The sequence below is a fragment of the Drosophila navojoa genome, chromosome 4 (genome assembly GCF_054131105.1).
Source record: "Drosophila navojoa isolate 15081-1374.11 chromosome 4, UAZ_NAV_1.0, whole genome shotgun sequence".
Taxonomy (NCBI): Eukaryota; Metazoa; Arthropoda; class Insecta; order Diptera; family Drosophilidae; genus Drosophila; species Drosophila navojoa.
The window spans coordinates 24,479,645-24,505,827 of record NC_142892.1 but is presented as its reverse complement, the minus strand read 5'-3'; the positions used below and the strand labels follow the sequence as shown (position 1 = coordinate 24,505,827).

At 39.8% G+C, this 26,183-nt stretch overlaps 1 protein-coding gene, 1 long non-coding RNA gene and 1 pseudogene across 2 annotated transcripts; all 3 read left to right on the top strand.

Annotated features, from left to right (window-relative positions):
- Window positions 1-4,361: 4,361 nt before the first annotated feature.
- LOC149091541 (adenylyl cyclase X E pseudogene) lies at window positions 4,362-5,034 on the top strand (annotated as a pseudogene).
- Window positions 5,035-5,899: 865 nt separating this feature from the next.
- On the top strand, window positions 5,900-23,175 carry LOC115565532 (adenylyl cyclase X E-like). Its single transcript, XM_089259266.1, has 15 exons — window positions 5,900-6,162; window positions 6,232-6,326; window positions 6,389-6,540; window positions 18,385-18,513; window positions 18,816-18,956; window positions 19,012-19,171; window positions 19,240-20,011; window positions 20,064-20,164; window positions 20,231-20,540; window positions 20,597-21,059; window positions 21,188-21,549; window positions 21,619-21,713; window positions 21,776-21,927; window positions 22,494-22,635; window positions 22,709-23,175. Exons 1-15 carry the CDS (start codon window positions 5,918-5,920, stop codon window positions 23,173-23,175), a joined length of 3,786 nt encoding a protein of 1,261 aa, XP_089115392.1. The 5' UTR covers window positions 5,900-5,917.
- LOC149091540 (uncharacterized) lies at window positions 11,812-16,536 on the top strand. The gene is made up of 2 exons (XR_016196658.1): window positions 11,812-14,438; window positions 16,049-16,536. It is a non-coding gene; the product is annotated as an uncharacterized LOC149091540 (long non-coding RNA).
- Window positions 23,176-26,183: the final 3,008 nt, after the last annotated feature.

The following is a 26,183-nucleotide window of genomic DNA, read 5'->3' as shown; positions in this document are numbered from 1 at the left end:
AAAAACAAAATAAATTTTTCGATTATTCTCGATAAAAAAGTTTTCGGATGAGTTATCGAAAAAAATGAAGCAAATTCGTTCTAGTACACACGAGTATGCACACAAAACTTCAGCTCTCTAGCTCTTATATCTTCTGAGAGCTCGGCGTTCATACGGACAAACGGACAAAGGGACTAACGGACAGACGGACAGAGCTATATCGACTGCTCGTCGTGCTGATCAAGAATATATATACTTTGTGGGGTCTGCGATGATTCCCTCTACATTCCCATTTTCAATGGGTTCTGTATCTGTATCTGTATCTGTATCTGTATCTGTATCTGTATCTGTATCTGTATCTGTATCTGTATCTGTATCTGTATCTGTATCTGTATCTGTATCTGTATCTGTATCTGTATCTGTATCTTGTATCTGTTCTGTATCTGTATCTGTATCTGTATCTGTATCTGTATCTGTATCTGTATCTGTATCTGTATCTGTATCTGTATCTGTATCTGTATCTGTATCTGTATCTGTATCTGTTATCTGTATCTGTATCTGTATCTGTAATCTGTATCTGTATCTGTATCTGTATCTGTATCTGTATCTGTATCTGTATCTGTATCTGTATCTGTATCTGTATCTGTATCTGTATCTGTATCTGTATCTGTATCTGTATCTGTATCTGTATCTGTATCTGTATCTGTATCTGTATCTGTATCTGTATCTGTATCTGTATCTGTATCTGTATCTGTATCTGTATCTGTATCTGTATCTGTATCTGTATCTGTATCTGTATCTGTATCTGTATCTGTATCTGTATCTGTATCTGTATCTGTATCTGTATCTGTATCTGTATCTGTATCTGTATCTGTATCTGTATCTGTATCTGTATCTGTATCTGTATCTGTATCTGTATCTGTATCTGTATCTGTATCTGTATCTGTATCTGTATCTGTATCTGTATCTGTATCTGTATCTGTATCTGTATCTGTATCTGTATCTGTATCTGTATCTGTATCTGTATCTGTATCTGTATCTGTATCTGTATCTGTATCTGTATCTGTATCTGTATCTGTATCTGTATCTGTATCTGTATCTGTATCTGTATCTGTATCTGTATCTGTATCTGTATCTGTATCTGTATCTGTATCTGTATCTGTATCTGTATCTGTATCTGTATCTGTATCTGTATCTGTATCTGTATCTGTATCTGTATCTGTATCTGTATCAATAGTAAAATCAATAAACAAGTATATTGAGATCTTTACAGCTTACTTTTTCAATAGGATAAGGCCTTAACAGAACAGCATAAAACAAAAATTTTAGTCTGTGTGTATATGGGATGATGCACACTGCTATATAATAAATATATTAGTTTGTTACTCTATTCAAACAGAGAAGCGTTGCACTGCTTTTCGGCCGAAATGGCTGTTTATACCCTGAAATGAAAAAGCTTTACTATTAAGACCGCATGGCTTTCACTCCGTAATGAAAGGGTATAAGTTTAACAAAAATGTTGCGAATGGTAGCTGTAGCATGCTTATCTCGATCGTCGGGCTGAAGCTGGCATATTCAGTGAGCGCTTGACAAGTCTCTTCTTATGCGTTATTATAAAATGCAGCGTTGGCGACGTCATTGCCTATTAATCCCAATGTAAATCGTGAAAACTGAATTCTCCCTCTGCTGCCTCAGCTCAGAGCTGTTATTATGCCTGACCAAGCATCAATAAATGTTGTACTATGCCAAACAGCCAACCAACAGACATATTAGCTACAGTAATCCCTGCGCCAACAACATCTTTCGACATTTATGAACAGTAAGCACGACAAAAACAAAAAACAAAAAAACGCGGGATGAACACAAAATACATAAACTTAGCTTAGACGTTATGAATACAGCTCAGCTTGGCTAAAATGAGTTGATATTGCATTCGCTAGCTTTTATAACTCCTCGAGCTTCTCCCTTTATAAGCTTCGTCTGTTTTGCTTCGTAGATTCACAGCAAACTCTTAGATTTGAAAAGAAAAGCAATACATTTTGCAAAACATCGTAACCACACTAGTGAATTTAATTGCATTTTGATTTTGGACTCGTTGGTTTACACAAAAAATACTGATGAAACTTACAAATATTTGTTGTAGAAGAAAAGACCAATTTGTTCCTAGGTTGCATAAAATTATTAACGATTAGTTTGCTTCTCAACAAGTATGTTTTAACAAATTTGTTCATATCATTTGTCTATTCGTCTCTTATACAACGATCACTTCATTCACGAAAGTGAAATGAGTATATTGGTTTTGTGCAATGTCCGTCTTGCTGTCCGTCTGCCCGTATGAACGCAGTTTATTTCGGCGCAATTGAAGATAGAGACTTTAAATCACACACTCGTGTATATCTCCGTTTATAGTGTCAAACTTTTCCTGATCCGCCCACTGGAAAGCGTATTTTCCGATTTGATGAGCTAGAAAGCTGAAATTTGGAAGTTAGATCCGCGTCGAGCATCCAAGCTATGACACGCCCAGTAGGGGAGTTTTTGGAAAGAGTTTAGACACGGACACGGGGACGGACAAGACGGACATTGCACAAAACCAATATACACATTTCACTTTCGTACATGAGAACAAACAAGTAAGAAGACTCTAGTGGAGACTGCTTAATTATATGGTCAAAATGTGTGTACATTCCAAAGCACAAGACTCTAGTACTTGAAATACGTTTTTTACAAATTGGGGGCGAAGGAGGCGTGGTATCCAAAATCTGTTTACAAAATTACAAAATGTTTGTATTCATCATATGTATATACACAGTAAATCTGAAGTCTCCGCGTCTAATAGTACTCCGATGAGGCTCAAAGAACAAAATCAATTTTTCGATTATTCTCGATAAAAAAGTTATCGGATGAGTTATCGAAAAAATGGAGCAAACTCGTTCTGCGTATGGTATACATGAGTATGCACAAAAAATTTCAGCTCTCTAGCTCTTATATCTTCTGAGATCTCGGCGTTCATACGGACAGACGGACGAACGGACGGACGGACAGGGATATATCGACTCAGCTCGTCGTGCTGATCATGAATATATATACTTTACTCTGCGATGATTCCTTCTGCCTGTTACATACTTTTTCACAAAAACATTATACCCTGATTTCCCATTTTCAATGGGTTCAGGGTATAAAAATATGGGATTATCATATTTGCTCTACTTGGGCAGCCCCGACTGGATCATTCTTACGGAGTGTTTATCGATATTGCAGACAACAAAAAACTGTCTTAGAACAGTAGCAAAAGTCATCTTAAATTTGTATATCATTTTAGTATATCAACTACTCCTTGAATATTATATGAATGAAAATAATTGAAAAATGAGTTCAGAAACAGCGGGACCCTGCAGATTGGATTATAGCAAAGAAGCTCTTTGGGAACGTAGCTATTTAAAGGTAAGTCTCAATATTTAATACTACATTCAATTGAACTACTTTTTCAATTACCTACTTGCTCAATTACCTGAAATCATTGGAAAAATGCGAAATGTTGTATATAAGGTTGATCAAGATGAAAAGATCTGGATCTTTCCACTTGTCCGTTTATGAATTTATGTTTATGAATTATGAGTGGGTGCTAATTCTTGTATCAATTCCTATATAATGTGCGATAGGTCATGTGCAGATAGTGCCCTTAATGAATTCAGAACTTGACTATTCGGATACTACCGACTAGATCATTTCTAGCTTATTATAACTATTTACAAAAAAACGTAGAAAAAGTGCAAGGAGTTGAATATAGAAGAAGACTATATTTTGTACGACAGACGTCTATGCATCAATCATCTCGGAGTATTCTTCTTCGTACACTCGGCCGTAACCGTGATCAAATGTATCATGCTAATGGTGGCATGTGAGGTAAAATGCTCATTCAATCTATATCACAGTTAATCAATGATCCGTGTGCACCCAGTGGATGTGGGAGTTTACATGACATCTGCAATACTCACGGTCTCCATATTGACTATCAACTTTTCTGAGTCAATCGTATCGCGTAACAAATGGATTATTTACGTATCTTCGGCAGTTGCTGCGGCACTCATAGTTCTGGCGGGTACGTATCGATCCATGTAGATGGCCTGCTCGCCGATCCACTTACTCACTGGCATTCACTATATGCAGATGTGACTATTTTTTTGTACCACCATTATATACACGAATGGACCGTTCTACCGTTCTACGACGCATACGTTTTGTATGTTATACATTTGTGTTTTCCCATACCCGCCCTTCGAGCTCCGTTTATATTGGCGTCATTTGTGTCTATTACATACCTTATTATTATTTACTTTTACACTCTTGAAAGTGAATTCATTAGTTTTCAACAAGCCCCATATATGATCGTGGAGATTCTGCACATTACATGCTGTCACTTGGTAGGGTTATTCTATCGCTTGCTGAACGAGATTACGGTACGCTCGTCGTTTATTGATCGGCATCAGTATGTAATGGAGGAGATTTGGCTGCGAGAGGCAAAGAATAAGGAGAAACAATTGCTTCACGGCATTTTGCCTCCTGACATAGCACGGCCATTCGAGAAAGAAATACGCTATCGTATCGCGAAAACCAACAAGATACACAGCGAATATCAAAGCAGTAACTTAAACCAAGGCATTATGGCCCTTCAATTCCATCCGGATGTGACTATTCTGTATGCCGACGTTGTCAACTACACGCATCTCACTACGACACTCACTGTCAATGCTCTGGTGGCATTGCTCCACGATCTCTATGGTAGATTTGACGTGGCTGCGCGTATCTTTAAAGGCGTGTCTAACGTGACCCGATCCCGATCATGCCAAATGCTGCGTAGAGCTGGCCCAAAGAATGATCGCGCACATTCGGGAAGTTCGGTAAGTATGAGGTTTACCTTTTACTCAGTGCGTAAACAAATTTTATGAATAGATCAATCCGAAATTTGGATATCGATATGCGAATCGGTGTGCATTCTGGTTCTTTGATGGCCGGTGTCATGGGGGCTGCAAAGCTTCAGTACGACGTCTGGGGTAGGCTTGACGAATAATATTTATTTGCAGCATTTTTTCTTATCTGATATATGTCTTTCTTTGTAGGAGAAGATGTTATAATTGCTGGTATATTGGAATCTACCGGACGGCCAGGCCACATTCACATAAGCGAAAGGACTAGCAAAATGTTAATCGACAACCCCTATGAGCTTCTTCCAGGCACAGAAAAGGCTCTCCAACATCCTCATCTTGCAAGTAAAAACATTAAAACTTTTCTTATTGCGGCACTTGATTACAAAGTAGTCTTAAGGAAGGAGAATTCCTCTCAGGCTCTTGAAACTATCCAAGATCTAGAAATGCAAAAAAAAGAGGCGCTTCGGATTGAGTTTGATAAGCTGCCTGTCGGATCGTTTCAGTAAGTTTATTCTGAACTCTACTGTCCACTGAGCTTCAGTAAGTCCTTTCCCATAGCGTGAAGAATAAGTTTACAACAATATTTCGTAAGAAAAGTCGTAATTCCACTACAAAGCGTGCGACTACACGCCCACAAATCGGATTTTTGTTTTTAAACTTTCGCGATTCCCGAAAAGAGTTGAACTATATGAAGCAACCTGACTACATGCTAAGATATAGCGTTCTGTTAGCTTGGTTTGCTGGGATATTTCTGGTGTATCTTGTCAATATTAGCCAAAAAGCCGACAAGACCAGCGTCAACAACAATATTATTGTTATGATGCTGCTGACTACTCCGGTGATCATATTATGGTGTAAGAAGGCTTGCCATTGGCGATATGGAAATGTTCCGCATAACTTTACAAAATGCAGCTGCTTTATATTTAAGACAGCAGAGTTCATACAGTCTAGCCTCATTATTCGAATGGGGATTTATATGAACATGATTGTGTGCTACTTCTGCTACTTCTCTCATGATTGCCTTAAGTATAATATTTACACGAATTCCCTGGATGGTGAAGATCATCGTAAGCGTATTAGAAGGAACTACATATATGATAATCATGTTTATTCAATTCGAATACGTAATTAATCGAAGCAGTACAACCAATCCCTACTTTGATTCAGAATACGCGCACGGCTTCAAGATTATGACTACCTTAGGATGTCTCTACTTCATGGAACGGCAGGCTGAGTTCAATAGTAGGGTCAATTATAAGTAAGTGGTTAAGCTAACATCGCGATTCGAGACACCCAAAATACTAAAGATGATTGCACTTATATGTAGCTGGAAGTTGGAGCTTCTCAAAAAACAGAATGACGCTGTCATCACTAATAAATCGATAACTATTCTGCTGCAAAATATTTTACCTGCTCATGTCGGTAGGATGTGTTGCAATTGTTTGTCTCTCGCATTATTACTCACAATCAATTCGTTTTTCCAGTTAACATATATCTGACGTCATTGGCGAAGCACCAGCTCTATGCTGAAAACTACAAAATGGTGGCGGTGATGTTCGCTTCCCTGCAGGACTTCAAAATGGACGTGCGCAACTTGCGTATTTTGAATGAGATCATAAGTCAATTTGATAAAATAGTGAGTGATATAAACCGGCTGTGACCCTGCAAGACTTAGACTTCGCTTCTTTTATACTCACTCACGAAATGAGTATATTGGTTTTGTGCATTCTCGGGCTTGCTGTCCGTCACTCCGTTCGGCTACTGACTCGAAATTTGGAGCATATACTCGTGTATACTAAATTTTTAAATAGTACACATTCTCACTAAATCAAACAGCTATGGGTGTTAAATCTACGCAAATCGGGTAAAACTGTATTTTCTATAGTGTTTACGCTTGAACGCTCAAATATTGTGCGTAAACTGGTGTATTTTAGAAAGATCGATGAAGAAATTATGAAGTTTAGAAGCTTTAAATTTGGATAGTTGAGTTACTAACCTCCTTCTATCTCGATGAGCGAAAACTACAGCGTGGCAAATAGGGAAAAGCTGCCTACAATTGAGAGCTAAAAAGTCAAATTTAGCGACTAAATTGCTAACAGCATCTGCATAGCATTGCACAAAACGAGCATAAGCATATATTTACAAACTGGGGGCGTAGCAAATAAGGTTTGAATGAGTATTGTTCTGTTCACAACGACCGACTGCAAAGTTCTGGTTTTTTCCTATAAATATATGTTTTTTTTTTTTTCTTTGTAGCTGTGCCTTTATAGGGAGGACTATTTAGTGGAAAAGATTAAAATCGTTGGCTGTACATATATGGCAGCTTGTGGCTTGGACCCACGCTTCATGGGGCGCATCAACGAACGATCGGGAAATAAGGCATCCGTTATAGTGGAGGGTAAGCCCGAGCCTAATATATGTATTCCTTTTGTATATTATTTTTGCTGAATTGCCATTTTTGTGCTGTGAAGTGTCACGCGCTCAACGTTATCTGGCATCCTCAATATCAGTGACCGATAATCCGCCTGTACCTAATGAGGAAGTGGTTTTTGTCTTAACTACTTTTGCACTGGATCTGCTGCGAACACTTTGGACGTGGCGCAATGTCTACACAAATATACTTGATCGTAGCCTGTTCACCGGAAATATGAAAATTGGCATATCCTGTGGTGAGGTGATGGCTGTATACATGTTTGCGAAGATACTGCCTACATATTGCGCAAATTCGGGATTGAATGTGATTATCGTGGCTTGACATTTGTTAAAGGACTCGGAATTCTACCGACCTATTTTGTGGGCGTTAGCGAGGAACACGAGTTTAGGAATATTTCGCATACATATGACGTCATTGATTTACGTAAGACGGGAAATATTTATGATAGAAGCACAACAGAAGGGGGAGAAGATTAATTCTTTACGTTTAGCTTTATTAGTTGTGATTTGGCATTCAGTTTTGAAACCTTCAGTTACTTAATTTTAATTTTAAACAAGTAAGAAAGCTCTAGTCGAGACTGCTCGACTACGAGATCCCCTGAACCCTTCGAGCAACTGATATTTCAATAATAATTTGAACATACACACGCACACACACACACACACATACACAAACAAACACACGCACACACACGCATATACAGGCGATTGCGCTTGGGTTGCGCTGCAGTCTTGGCAGTATTTTGAGAACTTATTTGTGGAATAATTTAATTTCTAGACGTACGATCGTAATGAAACTTTTAGGACGTAATCATGATGTATAAATGTATGTGTATACCAAAGCTCAAGTCTCTAGTATTTGATATACGACTTCTACAAAGATGAGGGTGAGGGGGTGGATATAGGGGCGGGGGGTAAATTTGAACAAAAACCGAAATTGTATAAAATACGTCTTAATATATATTTAAAATTTTGACACTCTAGCTATAATGATGTAGGAGATATAATTTTTTTACTGACTTTCGATAAGGTTTTTTATTGATAAAAAAAATATTGGAATGAGTTATCGTTTTTTTGTGATAAACTCGATATGCGCGCGATATATACGGACATTGTAAAAAAAAGTTGAGGTCTCCAGCTCTTATATCTTCTGAGATCGACGCGTTCATACATACGGACAGACGGACGGACGTACGGACGGACGGACGGACAGACAGACAGACGGACAGGGCCAAATCGACTCAGCTCGTCACCCTGATCAAGAATATATATACTTTGTGGGGTCTGCCACGCCTCCTTCTGCCTGTTACATACATTTCAACAAAACCATTATACCCTGATTTCCCATTTTCAATGGGTTCAGGGTATAAAAAGTCTTAAAATCGCAGTTTTTTTATTGTTTCATTTCATGAATGAATTCTACATTCAATAAATGACTTCGATTGCAGAAAATAAAAGTTTTAATATTCGTATACCCCGTGTAGTATGTTGTATGATATACATATAAGCATATGTTTACAGTATAGTAGTGTGCACAATATATGATATTACAAATGCCCGAACATTATCAGGCCCACAACATAGCAACACTTTGTTGCTTTATGTATATTTTAACAGCTATACATAAGTGCCGTAATATGATCGGTCACTTATGTATAGACCGGCCTGCAGCGTGGGATCTGCAACGTAAGCATTGTTACGCCGCAGCTTAAACGCTAAAATGTATATGCCTTCTGCATATACATACAAACATATATACACACACATACCACATGCTACATACTCACATTCTGCCGCTGCTTTTAGCGACAGAATTCTTTATGTAAACTTTATGTATTTAGGCTAAGACGAAACCTCTTATAATTCAATAAAGCATTCATTAAACCACAGCAGAACCGAACAGTCGATTTTTATTATTACACCCGAACCAACCACTAGGGGCATGGCAAATCAGAAATCGTATTTTTCGGAAAGCGAGAAATCGTATTAATAAAAGAGCTAGAAAGCTAAAATTTAGACTAACGCTGGCCACCCAAGATAAAAATATGTAAAAGCACTAGTCAAGACTGCTCGACTACGAAACACATACATACATATTCATCGAAACGCCCACATAAGCCCTCGCTCTGCTAACTGCGCAGTTAGCAGCGACCGTGCTTGGGCTGCGCTCAGTGTGGGTAATATTATGAGAGTTTATTTGTTAAATAATTTCTTTTGTAGACAAACTTTCAGAACGTAATCGTAATGCTTAAATGTGTGTACATTCCACAGCACAAGACTCTAGTACCTGAAATACGTTTCTTACAAATTAGAGGCGAAGAGGGCATGGTATTCAAAATCTGTAAATCACAAAATTGTTGTATCCATTGAATATATATACACAATGAATCTGAAGAATCCAAAACAATTTTTCGATTATTCTCGATAAAAAATATATCGGGTGAGTTATCGAAACAATATGATGTACATACGGAACCCAATGAAAATGGGAAATCAGAGTATAATGGTTTTGTTGAAATGTATACTACGCGATATCTGATTGCGATTAATATTAGTTCTATATTATATACATATGCAGACGGCGTGTTTGGCTTGTTGACAAAGAGGAAACGTGTAGATTTGTTGAACAGCACAGGTAATGGGAGCTAATGATGTTATGCAACTCTCTAAGAGCCGAGCCTGATTCCCCTGTAAAAGGAAAGGTTGAAAAGGAAAAGTTAAAAAGAATTTTAAGCAGAATGTTTATTAACATCAGATTATTCTCGAACCGATACGACAATGCATAGCCGTCGTTCGTGAAAGAACCCTGTTGCTTTGCCATTAAGGTGGAATAACTTTTCCTCCTAAGTCGACCGTGGATTATTGATGTAAATGGCCGTAAAAATATGTCAGAACGTCGGTCAGCGCAAGTAGCCACCCAACGGTCGGAACTGTTAGCCTCTATATGAGACGATAGGGTGAGTTCGATACGGACATGTCATTGAAGACTTTGTAGTAGTGCACTATGGTGGAATAAAGTTCAAAAATTGACGATGATATATTAAGAAAATTTTTTTATAATTAAATTGTCAGCACTCCAATTAGATGAAAAACATTTTTTTGTGAATTTCGGGATGTTGAGAAACCATTTGCCATTTTTTTGCACATTTATCATTTTTTAGCATATTTGTCATTTTTTAGCATAATTTGTAGCTTTCATTATTATCGGCGAATGAAGAGCCGCATCGAGATCAATTATCGGTTAAGTCGATAAACTTATGTTAGTATTGACACTGTTCTCTGGCCAGTGGTATTGAGTAAGCAAACGAACGGACAAGTTGAACGTACCAGCACTTGGCTGTTATAGTTCATATTAAATAATGAAATGTTTAATTATTCATCATAAGTTTGGTCCTTCGAGCCCGATCCGTTGGGCATTGCTACTGAATGCTCACTTGGAGTTGTTGGAAACAGCGCGCACTATTGGAAAAGTGACGTGTTTTGTCTTGTCGTGTTTTTGCTGCTGGAGACGCAGCAATTGCAAATTCTTGGAATTACGTATCGATATTCGGCATCATACGTAATACGCAGTAAGCACTATTGGAAAATTGCGGTGATTTGTCTTAATGGTTTGTTCGGCTGCTAGAGACGCAGCAATTTCATCACATTAATTTAATACCTGGCTATTTTGGACAACTTGGATTGACTGTTGGCAACGCAGCACGCTACAATGGAAAATCTACGTACTTTACTGGGGGCCAGAGGTAGATTGAAGGCAACAATTACCCGTATTTCTGGATATGCGGAGCATCCACCTGAAGGCTGCACCTTCTACGATATTGATACAAAATTGGACACGCTAATTCAAGTTTGGAAGCAGTTTGTCAACCTTGGTGACGAACTTTATAAATATGAAGATGTGCAGGGATATGTGGATCCAGCAAGTGACAACAATGTATATGAGGAGCGCTTTGAACGAGCTTGTGCTCTTCTTAAGACACTGCACGCTGAGTAAAAACCCCACAAACTGGAAGAAGCCAATACCACATCTAATGTGCTTGGGGAAGTAGATAATTCGCCCATCCAAGGCATTTTACAACAAATACAGCAACAGTCTCATATACAAATACAACAAATACAGCAACAGTCTCATACACAAATATAACAATTACAGCAACAGTCTCAGATGCAAATGCAACAAATGCAGCAGATGCAAATGGAGACTATGGAGGCCTTAATGCAACGACTTCTACCACAGCAGGTGGATAACGAGTCACCGTCAGGCTCACAGCAAGGCGCAGGACCATCTGTGAAGGATTGGGAACTGCCACGGATTCATATCACACCATTTGATGGAGATTATAAGGAATGGCACGCATTTAAGGGTCTATTCGACAGTGCCGTTCACAGCAAGACAACGTTGACGAATATCCAGAAGTATCATCACTTAAAATCTTGTTTAAAAGGAGAAGCTGCGAAACTTATTCCGCCGGACTGCCCAAGGTTGCGGATCAAAACCCAGCATCGCTTCGATCGCTAACAAACGAAGCTGGTACCGTAATTCGTGCATTAGACGCCTCTGGACAAACAGATCGGGATTGTTGGCTGATTTACTTGCTCATGGCAAAGGTTGATGACACCACACGTCGTGAATGGTATGAAAAGAGTCAAGATATAGCAAATCCTACGATAACGCAGTTGCTCAAGTTCCTGGATGCACGTTGTGATCGACTGGAGCTCAGTCAATCTGCAACTACGACAAGCAGCAAGCCTAGACAGGACAGAGGTACCAGGAACGCACATGCGCTACTCGCCACTTCAGAGCGCTGTGCAAAGTGCAACAAGGAACACGCATTGATGGCATGTACACAATTTTTGGATTTATCTATTTAGCAGCGATATGCCTTTGCAAAGTCCAAACACATGTGCTTTAATTGTTTGAGACTTGGCCATGGAGTGAGCGCTTGCACATCGAAGTCATCTTGTAAGCATTGCAAGCGCAGACATCACTCACTCTTGCACTTCGACCAACGTAACACTAAGGACAAAGGTGACCCACAGCAACATCAACAGGATGATTCAAATGAGGCATCAGGTACTAGCACAGTAGTAGCACTGACGAACGCCGTTAATACTTCAAAAGGTGGCAAGGGTGCAAATATGAGAAGTACACTCCCAACGGCACAGGTGTATGTGCGCAATTCTAGGGGACAAGACGTTGTTTGCCGCATATTATTGGACTGCGGCTCGGAGTTGTCCTACGTTTCGGAACGGTGTATCCAGACATTGGGTCTGGCCCGTTCACACTCTCGCATCTCTATATCTGGAATATCATCAATCAAGGCAGAAACAACAAGAGGGCTCTGTTCACTACACATCAAGTCGGGAGTGTCAGATGCATCTCTTGTGGTCAAGGCACACGTGCTTGGAAAGATTACTTCGACACTGATGAGAGAAACTATAAATGCAGCAGACCTCTCTATGTTTAGCGGCCACACCCTGGCAGACGCCGCATTTAATACCAACGCTTCAATCGACATTTTGCTTGGCAACGATCACATTTGGACGGTTCTTACTGGAGATAAGTTGTGTAATCTCCAGGGGAACACAATTGCTATTGATTCAATATTTGGATGGATCATCACATCAGTGGCAGGAGCGTGTACAACTACAACTACGTCACTCCTAGCTACCATGGACATCAACACATTGTTGCAACGGTTTTGGGAACTGGAAGAACTTCCATCCTGCACGTCTGCCAATAAAGAAGATGAGTTAGTGGAGACTCATTTCGTCCAAACACACTCCCGTAATGCCGAAGGGAGATACATCGTCGAGCTACCATTCAAGCAAGGAAACCCAGAGTTTGCAGACACCTATCATGGAGCCAAGTCTCGCTTCTTGGCAGTTGAGCGTCGTTTAATGAGGGATGCAGCTTTACGATCGAAGTATGTGCAATTCATGAGGGAGTACATACAACTGGATCACATGAAGGAGGTAGATGCAGAAGAAGACGCCACTTCGAAGAAGGTTTGCGCAAAGCTGCGTGTGGTATTTGATGGCTCATTTCAAGACCAAGATGGTCGGTCTCTAAATGATGCGCTTCATATTGGTCCATGGATACAACGCAATCTGTTTAACGTATGCATGAGGTTTCGAATGCACAAGTTTGTATTTTCGGCTGATATTGTGAAGATGTTTAGACAAATTTTGGTTGCACCTAAACATCAGGACTTTCAACGAATATTATGGAGAGAACATCCATCAGCACCATTGAAACACTTCAAACTCTGCACAGTTACATACGGGACTGCGTCTGCGCCATTCCTCGCAGTCCGGGTGTTAGAACAACTTGCCAAGGACCACGAGCATGAGTTTCCTAGAGCAGCTAAGATATTACTTGAGGATTTCTATGTGGACGATGTATTAACAGGAGCCATGACAGAGGAAGAACTTATTGACATTCAAACTGAGCTGGTTGCACTCATGTCACGTGCGCAATTGGAATTGGGAAAATGGATCTCGAATAGCACACGACTATGCACCGCGCAAGGTGATAGAGTCAACATGCCAACAGCAACATCAAAGGTATTAGGACTACATTGGGATCCTGGAGAAGACAACCTTGCATACAACATTGTATTATTGGAAACTGCAAGCTGTACAAAGCGACAAGTGCTATCCGATGTAGCACACATTTTTGATCCTCTGGGCATTTTGGCACCAGTGGTAGTCCAATTCAAGATTCTACTGCAAGAACTTTGGTTGCTTGATTTGGATTGGGACTCTGAACTTCCGATGAAACAGGCGCACTCTTGGCAGATGTATCGCAAGGACATTTCGTCGCTACAACAACTAAAGATACCTCGCTTCATAGACAGTCACATGGATCACATCGAGTTACATGCATTCTCAGACGCTTCGCTTAAGGCTTACTCTGCGGTCGTCTACAGCAGAGTTGAGTATAGTGACGGCTCTATAGGAGTATATCTTGTTGCTGCTAAGACTCGCGTCGCACCTTTAAAACTAGCAACGCTGCCACGCCTCGAACTGTGTGGAGCTCTACTCCTGACTAGACTTGATAAGGCAATTCAAGCTAGTTTGGGCAAGAAGGAAGTGAAGGTATATGCATGGTGCGATTCTACAATCGTATTATCCTGGCTGTCAAATCAACCCTGTAAATTGAAGATGTTCGTAGCCAATCGTACGGCAGAAATACTCGAGACAATTTCACGGGACGCTTGGAGACATGTGAGTACCAAGGAAAATCCTGCAGATTGTGCATCCCGAGGAATGCTCGCCGGTGACCTTCTTAAATTTGACTTATGGTGGAAGGGACCGTCCTGGCTACATGATTCCCAGGAGTGTTTGGAGATGCTTCGACGATCAAAATTCTGCTGTTCCATCGTGCCGCCAGCAGCAGAAGCGGAATTCAAGGCCAATATTCTGACGGTAGCGGAGGACATGGCATCGTCCCCCTTTGATGCTTTACTTACTAGAGTATCATCATGGCTGCGACTGATTCGAATCATCGCATACGTCCGGCGCTTTGTACATCGCGTCCGATCAAGAAACTCACTTCATTCAGCAGCCTTGACATTCCATGAAATTGACGCAGCACGCAGTTTTGTCTAGGGCAAGCACAAAACGCATTTGATATTGATCGGCAGCGCTTGTTGAAGAAGCAACCGCTGCAGCACCGTTCCAAGTTGAGCAAGCTAGCTCCATTTGTTGACCAGGATGGCCTTATTCGAGTTGGAGGACGCTTAGAAAACTCTTACCTATCTAGAGATGCCAAACACCCAATTGTACTACCTAACCATCATCGACTAGTTGAGCTGTTACTGAAGCATGAGCATCAGTTCAACCTTCATCCTGGAGTTTCGGCGATGTTTGCTATAATTCGTCAGAAGTACTGGATACTTGGATCCAGAAACCTCATCCGACGAATCACGCATGGATGTCTAAACTGTTTCAAGCAGCGTCATCATACTACACGACAGCTTATGGCTAACTTACCTGCCACTCGCGTGCGGCAGGCCTTTACATTCGAACACACTGGAGTCGATTATGCTGGACCTATCTTGCTAAAGGTACACAAGGGACGCAACCCACGTAAAGAGAAGGGCTACATTTGTCTCTTTGTATGCATGGTGACATCAGCACTTCATCTAGAATTGGCAACTGACCTAAGCACAGACACCTTTCTGGCAGCCCTCAGACGTTTTATGGCCCGCCGTGGGAAGCCTGCCGAAATGTACAGCGACAATGGACGTAACTTCGTCGGTGCTAAGCGCACATTAAATGAGATGTCACAACTACATACTTAACGCGAGCATAATGAAGTGGTAGCGAGGAAATTGGCGGAGCAAAGCATCAAGTGGTATTTCATCCCACCAAATACTCCACATTGGGGTGGAAAAGGGAGTCTGCTGTACGTTCCGTGAAGCTACACTTGCGACGAGTGATCGGAAATACAGTGATTACATTTGAACAGATGCGCACTCTGCTTACACAAATAAAAGCAGTCGTGAACTCCCGTCCATTATGCGCAACTTCGGACACAGAAATTGGATTCTTGTCACCAGCACATTTTTTGATCGGACGGACGTACACTGCAGTTCCAGATGGGAGCTACGCAGAGGTACCAACCAACCGCTTGGGATATTGGCAACATACTCAGGCAATGCTTCAAGGATTTTGGAAACGTTGGCAGCAGGAATACTTAACAGCATTGCAGCAACGACCAAAATGGTCTACCAAGATGTCTAACATATCCCTTGGAGACATTGTACTCATCAAGGATTCGCATACGCCTCCAGCAACATGGAACTTAGGACGCGTAATCGAAGTGTACCCAGGAGAGGATGGATTAGTACGGGCAGTTAAACTCAAGGTCGTGTCTGGAGAGATTATACGACCCATCACGAAGATAGCAGCTCTACCACATTCTGAAACGGAGTTTCAGGGGGGGGCCGGGATGTTGAGAAACCATTTGTCATTTTTTTGCACATTTATCATTTTTTAGCATATTTGTCATTTTTTAGCATAATTTGTAGCTTTCATTATTATCGGCGAATGAAGTGCCGCATCGAGATCAATTATCGGTTAAGTCGATAAACTTATGTTAGTATTCAGTAAGCAAACGAACGGACAAGTTGAGCGTACCAGCACTTGGCTGTTATAGTTCATATTAAATAAAGAAATGTTTAATTATTCATCAATTATTATAGTTTTCATTTGAAATAAACAAGAAGGCTCTAGTCGAAACTGCTCGACTAGGAGATACCCTGAACCCTCAATCTCATATTATAACCATTCTGCATTTCTTTTATGCACATACATAGATACACATGAATCCGCACGCACCTTTACAAACACGCTTTGCTAACTGCGCTGTAAGCAGCGACTGCGCTTAGGCTGCGCTGCTGTGTTGGCCATATTATGAGAATTTATTTGTTGAATAAGTTAATTTCTAGACGTACAATCATAATGAAACTTTCAGGACGGAATCATAATGTATGTTCAAATGTATGTACATTCCACAGCACAAGTCTCTAGTATTTGAAATTCGTATTTTACAAATTGTGGGCGAAGGGGTCGTGGTATCCAAAATCTGTAAATTACAAAGTGTTTGTATTCGTCATATGTATATACACAGTAAATCTGAAGACACAAAATCAATTTTTCGATTATTCTCGATAAAAAAGTTACCGGATTTATCGGAAAATTGTGATTAACTTGCTTTGCGTATGGTACCCACGAGTAGGCATGCTAAATTTCAGCTCTCTCGCTCTTATAACTACTGAGATATAGGCGTTCATCCGGACTGACGGACGCACGGGCAGATGGACAGGGCTATATCGACTCAGCTATATATAGTTTATGGCGTCTGCGATGATTCCTTCTGCCTGTCACATAATTCTCACAAAACCATTATACCCTGTGTTAATGCCAGATCCCATTAACATGAATTGCTCCTCCCTCGCCATACAATGTTATGCTATTAACAGCACTCTGTTAATAACATAGCCCCAGTTCTCTTACTGGTTCGCGGGGTACTGCTTCTCACAGCCGACGAGACATTCGTCACCTGCCTCTCCTGGCATATACATACATATATAAATTACACTTTGTATACGAGCGACACAGCTGCCATAATACAAATAAAGACTATGAAATTACAACCTGATTTTTTGTATTTATTGAAGACACCACCACTCCAACACCCTGATTTCCCATTTTCAATGGGTTCAGGATGTAAAAACACAGTAAATTATAATCATTCACGAAAGTGAATTAGTATTTTGATTTCGTGCAATGTCCGTCTCTCCGTATAATCACAATTTTTTCGGCGCCCATACTCGTGTATATCTCCGATTTATAAAGTGCTAAAATTTTCCCGTTCCGCCCACTAGGGGCGTGGCGCATCGGAATATGCATTTTCCGATATACCAGAAATCATATTAGTTGAAGAGCTAGAAAGCTAAAATTTGGAATGTACATCCGCGAGCTTTAAAATTAGCTAGATTCTATAAAGATTAACGTGGCAAATTGGACCTGAAGATATAGGGATTTTCCACGCCCCTACTGGGCGTAGACACCTCATTTCAGTTCTTAGAACGAGCTAACGGTAAGCTAACTGCAAAATTTGGGTGCGTACGCTCTAAATATGTGAAAATGACGGGGTATATTGCAATATGCCACACTCCTAAAAAGGCGTAACAATTAGTTTTGGGCCATCGATAGAGGAGGGAACTAATAACGATCTAAATTTCAATCTTCTATCTCTTAAACTGTAGAAGATATAAACTTTTTCGGTTTCCCCCGGCCCCCCTGTGGGCGTACAGATATTCACCATAGCTTTTTGATCTTGGGTGAACAGCCCGAGTATATATATCAAATCTTTGAATATGCAATGATTTACGTTATTTATAACTATTTTTAAGGGGCTGTCTGTTTTATAGGGCAAAGGGAATAGCCTTTCTTATAATGACTATTCCATGAGAGCGTTTCACATGTTTCACTAAAGTATTAAAAGTCACGTAGATTTGTTAAATGATTCTAGAATATCAACTACTCCTTGAATATCAGTACAAAAAATATACAAAAATTTGAAAAAATGAGTTCAGATACAACGGGACCCTGCAGATTGGATTATAGCAAAGAAGCTCTTTGGGAACGTAGCTATTTAAAGGTAACTCTCAATATTGAATTGAACTACTTGTTCAATTACCTAACTGCTCAATTACCTGAAATCATTGGAAAAATGCGAAATGTTGTATATAAGGTTGATCAAGATGAAAAGATCTGGATCTTTCTACTTGTCTGTTGAGAGTTTATGAATTATGAGTGGGTGCTAATTCTTGTATCAATTCCTATATAATGTGCGATAGGTCATGTGCAGATAGTGCCCTTAATGAATTCAGGACTATACTATTCGGATACTACCGACTAGATCATTTCTAGCTTATTATAACTATTTACAAAAAAACGTAGAAAAAGTGCAAGGAGTTGAATATAGAAGAAGACTATATTTTGTACGACAGACGTCTATGCATCAATCATCTCGGAGTATTCTTCTTCGTACACTCGGCCGTAACCGTGATCAAATGTATCATGCTAATGGTGGCATGTGAGGTAAAATGCTCATTCAATCTATATCACAGTTAATCAATGATCCGTGTGCACCCAGTACCCTGAATTCATTCATGTGGATGTGGGAGTTTACATGACATCTGCAATACTCACGGTCTCCATATTGACTATCAACTTCTCTGAGTCAATCGTATCGCGTAACAAATGGATTATTTATGTATCTTCGGCAGTTGCTGCGGCACTTATAGTTCTGGCGGGTACGTATCGATCCATGTAGATGGCCTGCTCGCCAATCCACTTACTCACTGGCATTCACTATATGCAGATGTGACTATTTTTTTGTACCACCATTATATACACGAATGGACCGTTCTACCGTTCTACGACGCATACGTTTTGTATGTTATATATTTGTGTTTTCCCATACCCGCCCTTCGAGCTCCGTTTATATTGGCGTCATTTGTGTCTATTACATACCTTATTATTATTTACTTTTACACTCTTGAAAGTGAATTCATTAGTTTTCAACAAGCCCCATATATGATCGTGGAGATTCTGCACATTACATGCTGTCACTTGGTAGGGTTATTCTATCGCTTGCTGAACGAGATTACGGTACGCTCGTCGTTTATTGATCGGCATCAGTATGTAATGGAGGAGATTTGGCTGCGAGAGGCAAAGAATAAGGAGAAACAATTGCTTCACGGCATTTTGCCTCCTGACATAGCACGGCCATTCGAGAAAGAAATACGCTATCGCATCACGAAAACCAACAAGATACACAGCGAATATCAAAGCAGTAACTTAAACCAAGGCATTATGGCCCTTCAATTCCATCCGGATGTGACTATTCTGTATGCCGACGTTGTCAACTACACGCATCTCACTACGACACTCACTGTCAATGCTCTGGTGGCATTGCTCCACGATCTCTATGGTAGATTTGACGTGGCTGCGCGTATCTTTAAAGTACAACGCATTAAGTTCCTGGGCGACTGCTACTACTGTGTGGCGGGTCTAACGCGACCCGATCCCGATCATGCCAAATGCTGCGTAGAGCTGGCCCAAAGAATGATCGCGCACATTCGGGAAGTTCGGTAAGTATGAGGTTTACCTTTTACTCAGTGCGTAAACAAATTTTATGAATAGATCAATCCGAAATTTGGATATCGATATGCGAATCGGTGTGCATTCTGGTTCTTTGATGGCCGGTGTCATGGGGGCTGCAAAGCTTCAGTACGACGTCTGGGGTAGGCTTGACGAATAATATTTATTTGCAGCATTTTTTCTTATCTGATATATGTCTTTCTTTGTAGGAGAAGATGTTATAATTGCTGGTATATTGGAATCTACCGGACGGCCAGGCCACATTCACATAAGCGAAAGGACTAGCAAAATGTTAATCGACAACCCCTATGAGCTTCTTCCAGGCACAGAAAAGGCTCTCCAACATCCTCATCTTGCAAGTAAAAACATTAAAACTTTTCTTATTGCGGCACTTGATTACAAAGTAGTCTTAAGGAAGGAGAATTCCTCTCAGGCTCTTGAAACTATCCAAGATCTAGAAATGCAAAAAAAAGAGGCGCTTCGGATTGAGTTTGATAAGCTGCCTGTCGGATCGTTTCAGTAAGTTTCTTCTGAACTCTACTGTCCACTGAGCTTCAGTAAGTCCTTTCCCATAGCGTGAAGAATAAGTTTACAACAATATTTCGTAAGAAAAGTCGTAACTCCACTACAAAGCGTGCGACTACACGCCCACAAATCGGATTTTTGTTTTTAAACTTTCGCGATTCCCGAAAAGAGTTGAACTATATGAAGCAACCTGACTACATGCTAAGATATAGCGTTCTGTTAGCTTGGTTTGCTGGGATATTTCTGGTGTATCTTGTCAATATTAGCCAAAAAGCCGACAAGACCAGCGTCAACAACAATATTATTGTTATGATGCTGCTGACTACTCCGGTGATCATATTATGGTTTAAGAAGGCTTGCCATTGGCGATATGGAAATGTTCCGCATAACTTTACAAAATGCAGCTGCTTTATATTTAAGACAGCAGAGTTCATACAGTCTAGCCTCATTATTCGAATGGGGATTTATATGAACATGATTGTGTGCTACTTCTGGATTATTTTTCAGGTCCTGGTAAGCACATAATAATTGCAATAAGCTTCGCATAACATGCAGAAAAGATAAAAGATGAAACTCTTTGTGCAACAGATTCGATGAGTTTTCATAATGATCATAGCAATTTTGAATTTTTTGCTGTTTAGAACGACTGTGACTACGATGAATTCCACCTCCAACTTATCGACAGCAAACTGTACCATTATGAAATGGATAAATACAAGTGTTTTTATCCTTGGGAGCTTACAAACATGATGTCTCTCATGATTGCCTTAAGTATAATATTTACACGAATTCCCTGGATGGTGAAGATCATCGTAAGCGTATTAGAAGGAACTACATATATGATAATCATGTTTATTCAATTCGAATACGTAATTAATCGAAGCAGTACAACCAATCCCTACTTTGATTCAGAATACGCGCACGGCTTCAAGATTATGACTACCTTAGGATGTCTCTACTTCATGGAACGGCAGGCTGAGTTCAATAGTAGGGTCAATTATAAGTAAGTGGTTAAGCTAACATCGCGATTCGAGACACCCAAAATACTAAAGATGATTGCACTTATATGTAGCTGGAAGTTGGAGCTTCTCAAAAAACAGAATGACGCTGTCATCACTAATAAATCGATAACTATTCTGCTGCAAAATATTTTACCTGCTCATGTCGGTAGGATGTGCTGCAATTGTTTGTCTCTCGCATTATTACTCACAATCAATTCGTTTTTCCAGTTAACATATATTTGACGTCATTGGCGAAGCACCAGCTCTATGCTGAAAACTACAAAATGGTGGCGGTGATGTTCGCTTCCCTGCAGGACTTCAAAATGGACGTGCGCAACTTGCGTATTTTGAATGAGATCATAAGTCAATTTGATAAAATAGTGAGTGATATAAACCGGCTGTGACCCTGCAAGACGTAGACTTCGCTTCTTTTATACTCATTCACGAAATGAGTATATTGGTTTTGTGCATTCTCGGGCTTGCTGTCCGTCACTCCGTTCGGCTACTGACTCGAAATTCGGAGCATATACTCGTGTATACTCAATTTTTAAATAGTACACATTCTCACTAAATCAAGCAGCTATGGGTGTTAAATCTACGCAAATCGGGTAAAACTGTATTTTCTATACTGTTTACGCTTGAACGCTCAAATATTGTGCGTAAGCTGGTGTATTTTAGAAAGATCGATGAAGAAATTATGAAGTTTAGAAGCTTTAAATTTGGATAGTTGAGTTACTAACCTCCTTCTATCTCGATGAGCGAAAACTACAGCGTGGCAAATAGGGAAAAACTGCCTACAATTGAGAGCTAAAAAGTCAAATTTAGCGACTAAATTGCTAACAGCATCTGCATTGCTTTGCACAAAACGAGCATAAGCATATATTTACAAACTGGGGGCGTAGCAAATAATATATATATATATATATATGTTTTTTTTTCCTTGTAGCTGTACCTTTATAGGGAGGACTATTTAGTGGAAAAGATTAAAATCGTTGGCTGTACATATATGGCAGCTTGTGGCTTGGACCCACGCTTCATGGGGCGCATCAACGAACGATCGGGAAATAAGGCATCCGTTATAGTGGAGGGTAAGCCCGAGCCTAATATATGTATTCCTTTTGTATATTATTTTTGCTGAATTGCCATTTTTGTGCTGTGAAGTGTCACGCGCTCAACGTTATCTGGCATCCTCAATATCAGTGACCGATAATCCGCCTGTACCTAATGAGGAAGTGGTTTTTGTCTTAACTACTTTTGCACTGGATCTGCTGCGAACACTTTGGACGTGGCGCAATGTCTACACAAATATACTTGATCGTAGCCTGTTCACCGGAAATATGAAAATTGGCATATCCTGTGGTGAGGTGATGGCTGGAGTCGTTGGCGCCTCCCAGGTTCACTACGATATATGGGGCACTCCAGTGAACATGGCCTCGCGCATGGACTCTACAGGTCTTTCTGGACATATACATGTTTGCGAAGATACTGCCTACATATTGCGTAAATTCGGAATTGAATGTGATTATCGTGGCTTGACATTTGTTAAAGGACTCGGAATTCTACCGACCTATTTTGTGGGCGTTAGCGAGGAACACGAGTTTAGGAATACTCCTCAGAACTTGACATAATTCTTAAATAAATTTTAAATTAATTTAATAATATAAGATGGACAGAAATTATTTGTGATTAAAGTAAAATAGAAGGGGGAGAAGATTCATTTGTATATTGAATTAGGGTGTTTTTTTATACTCATTCACAAAAGTGACATATATTGGTTTTGTGCAATATCCGTCTTGCTGTCCGTCCGTCTGACCGAATGGACGCAGTCTATTTCGGCGCTATCGAAGCTAGCGAATGAAAATTTGGAACATATATTCGTGTATTTCTCTGATTTAAAAAGTGTTATAATTTTCAGGTCGATTATTCCCGATAAAAAATTTATCGGATTATTTATCGAAAAAATAAAGCAAACGCGTACTGCGTATGATATACCCGAATATGCACGCCAAATATCAGCCCTCTGGCTTTTGTATCTTCTGAGATCAACGCACTCATACAGACGGACGGACAGACGGACAGTGCTATATTGACTCAGCTCGTCGTCCTGGTCACAAAACCATTATACCCTGTTTTCCCACTTTCAATGGGTTCAGAGTATGAAAAACCATTATAAAAACTGCCTCCATAAGAAAAGTTATTAAACAATTTAGTTCCCATAGTAAGCCCACACTGCAGCCCATGCGCGTTTATAGCTGCGTGCCATTGTGTGTTTGTTAGTGTGTGTGTTATTTCTTGTGTAAGCAAAAAATTATTGAAATATCAGTTGCTCGGAGGGATCAGGGAATCGCGAATGGCGCAGTCCCGACTAGAGGTTTCTTACTTGTTTCTTATTTCGTACTTTTAGTTTTATTTATTGTGATTTGGCATCCAGTTTTGAAACCGTCTGTTACTGCAAAGTCGCAAAATCGCAAGGTTATTTATTGATCATTTGATTGCATTTGTAAGTACAAAAAAATTTTAAATATTGTCTGCATTATTTTTATGAGGATTGGGCTCCAAATAGATCTAAGTTGGTAGTTCTCAGTGTTAATTTGTAGAGGGGTGTGTGTATTTAGAAGTTTTTTCACCGTTACCTTATGTAAAAAGTATTTATATATGCTAAATTACCCGAGCTAATTCCGCCTTCTCATGATGCTTTGTCAGTATCATCGAAAGTGGAAGTAATATTGAAGATAGAATAAAATTATTTCATCCCACGAACTTAAGCCTAGCTTAACTTAACAAAATAATAATAATAATAAGAAAACTAATTGTGTTAGGTTGAAGACGGGAACACATTAGGGAAACAGCTAGTGTTTCCTAAGAAGAAGATAATGTCAACGTCGAAACAACGGATGAAAACTAGTTGAGCGAAGAGTCCGACACCTGTTCGTTCCGATTAAGGTAAGCAATCTTCTATAAATGTGTGTGTGTGTGTTGGGTGCTTGGTTACTTGTTGTAGCTGCTTTCTCACTGCTTAATTTGTCGCCAAAGTAATTAGTGAGATTTAAATTGCTTCTTCCTGCAGTCGCTTCTTATGCCGACTCTGTTCCAACAGTCCTCAGTACTGGACTTATATTAAATGCATTAAGTGATTGTAGCTCTACTCTTTGACATAGGCGGGCCACCTCTTCTAGTCAGGAATAATGTTAATGGTCTCTGGTCATCATACTTAATGACACCTTCCCCTCGCCCACTATTGGAGGGCTAGGGGGTTCTTTAATTGCACGAGAAAAGCGTTAAAAGATATAAAATGTAAATCTAACTGTTTGCAACAGGACTAAACGGCGTGTTTAAAAATATTTTGGAAGATACGACTGAATCAATGGTAGTATAGAAGACAGGTATTTCTCGTAGATGACATGAAGTAAATTAAAATAAACAAGTAAGAACGTTGCAGTCGGGCGCTACCGACTGCGGAATACTCATTCACAGTCCCTTTGTAAATTTAATTTAATTAATTTAAAAAAAAAATTAGTACAAAGCAATTATGCTTTTTGATTATATTGTAGCTTTTGTTAATTTTTATCGAGTAATCGATAATTATTATATTGATCGTGCACTTTTTGAGTACAAAGTTAGGGAATTTTTCGTTGATAGCTTTCGGTCACACCTATTGCAGATTCTTTAGCGTTTGCTTACATTACAAAGCGCGCTTTTTAGCATTCTAAGAATTGCGATTGATTTCTGGATTTTCTAGCTGTTATTGTAGTTTTGTCAGATGACGCTCTGTTATTAGCTTATTGTATTTTAGCTACCAAATTGTAAAGCAAAACGATAGCGTGGGCGCTAAAGGCGTCGCAAGTTATGTTACAGCGGCGGAGGTTAAAGTCCCCATCAGGGTTATGTTTTTTTTTCATACATATTTCGTTTTTATAAAATAGATATTTTATTCTTTTTTCTAATTGAACAATTTTATAAGTTTAAATTTGTTTCTTCTTAAAAAGCCCTCATATATGTATGTACGCATATGTATATGCATGTATATGTATGTACATAAGTCTGCACGCATATGTAGCATCAAGCATTCCAGCGTTTCTTATGCACGCGCACATTTTTGGCCAGTTCTTAGAAAGAGCTAACGGTAACGTAAATGCGAAATTTGAATGCTTACGCTCAAAAAATGTGAAAATTACAGGGTATTTTTCGGACTTGGGTGGTCAACTCGCGTATATATACCGAATTTCAAGTCTTTAGCATCAATAGTGCCTAAAATATAGCCAAATTTGAAAAATTACTATATCTTCAGGTCCGATTTGCCACGCCCCCAGTAGGCGTAGACATAAAATTTTTTCATCAGTCATTATAGAATTTTAGCATTAGCTCACGTGCGAAATTTCAACGTTCTAGCTTTATGAACTTTATGAGATATAGCTTTATCTGATTTGCCACGCCTCCAATGGGCGTATATATATCCACCATAGCTTTTTGGACTTGGGGGGTCAACGCCAACGCCAACGCCATACCAAACTTCAACTTTCTAGCTCGGACGGACGGACAGACAGACGGACTGGGCTTAATCGACTCAGCTCGTCGCCCTGATCAAGAATATATATACTTTGTGGGGTCTGCCACGCCTCCTTCTGCCTATTACATA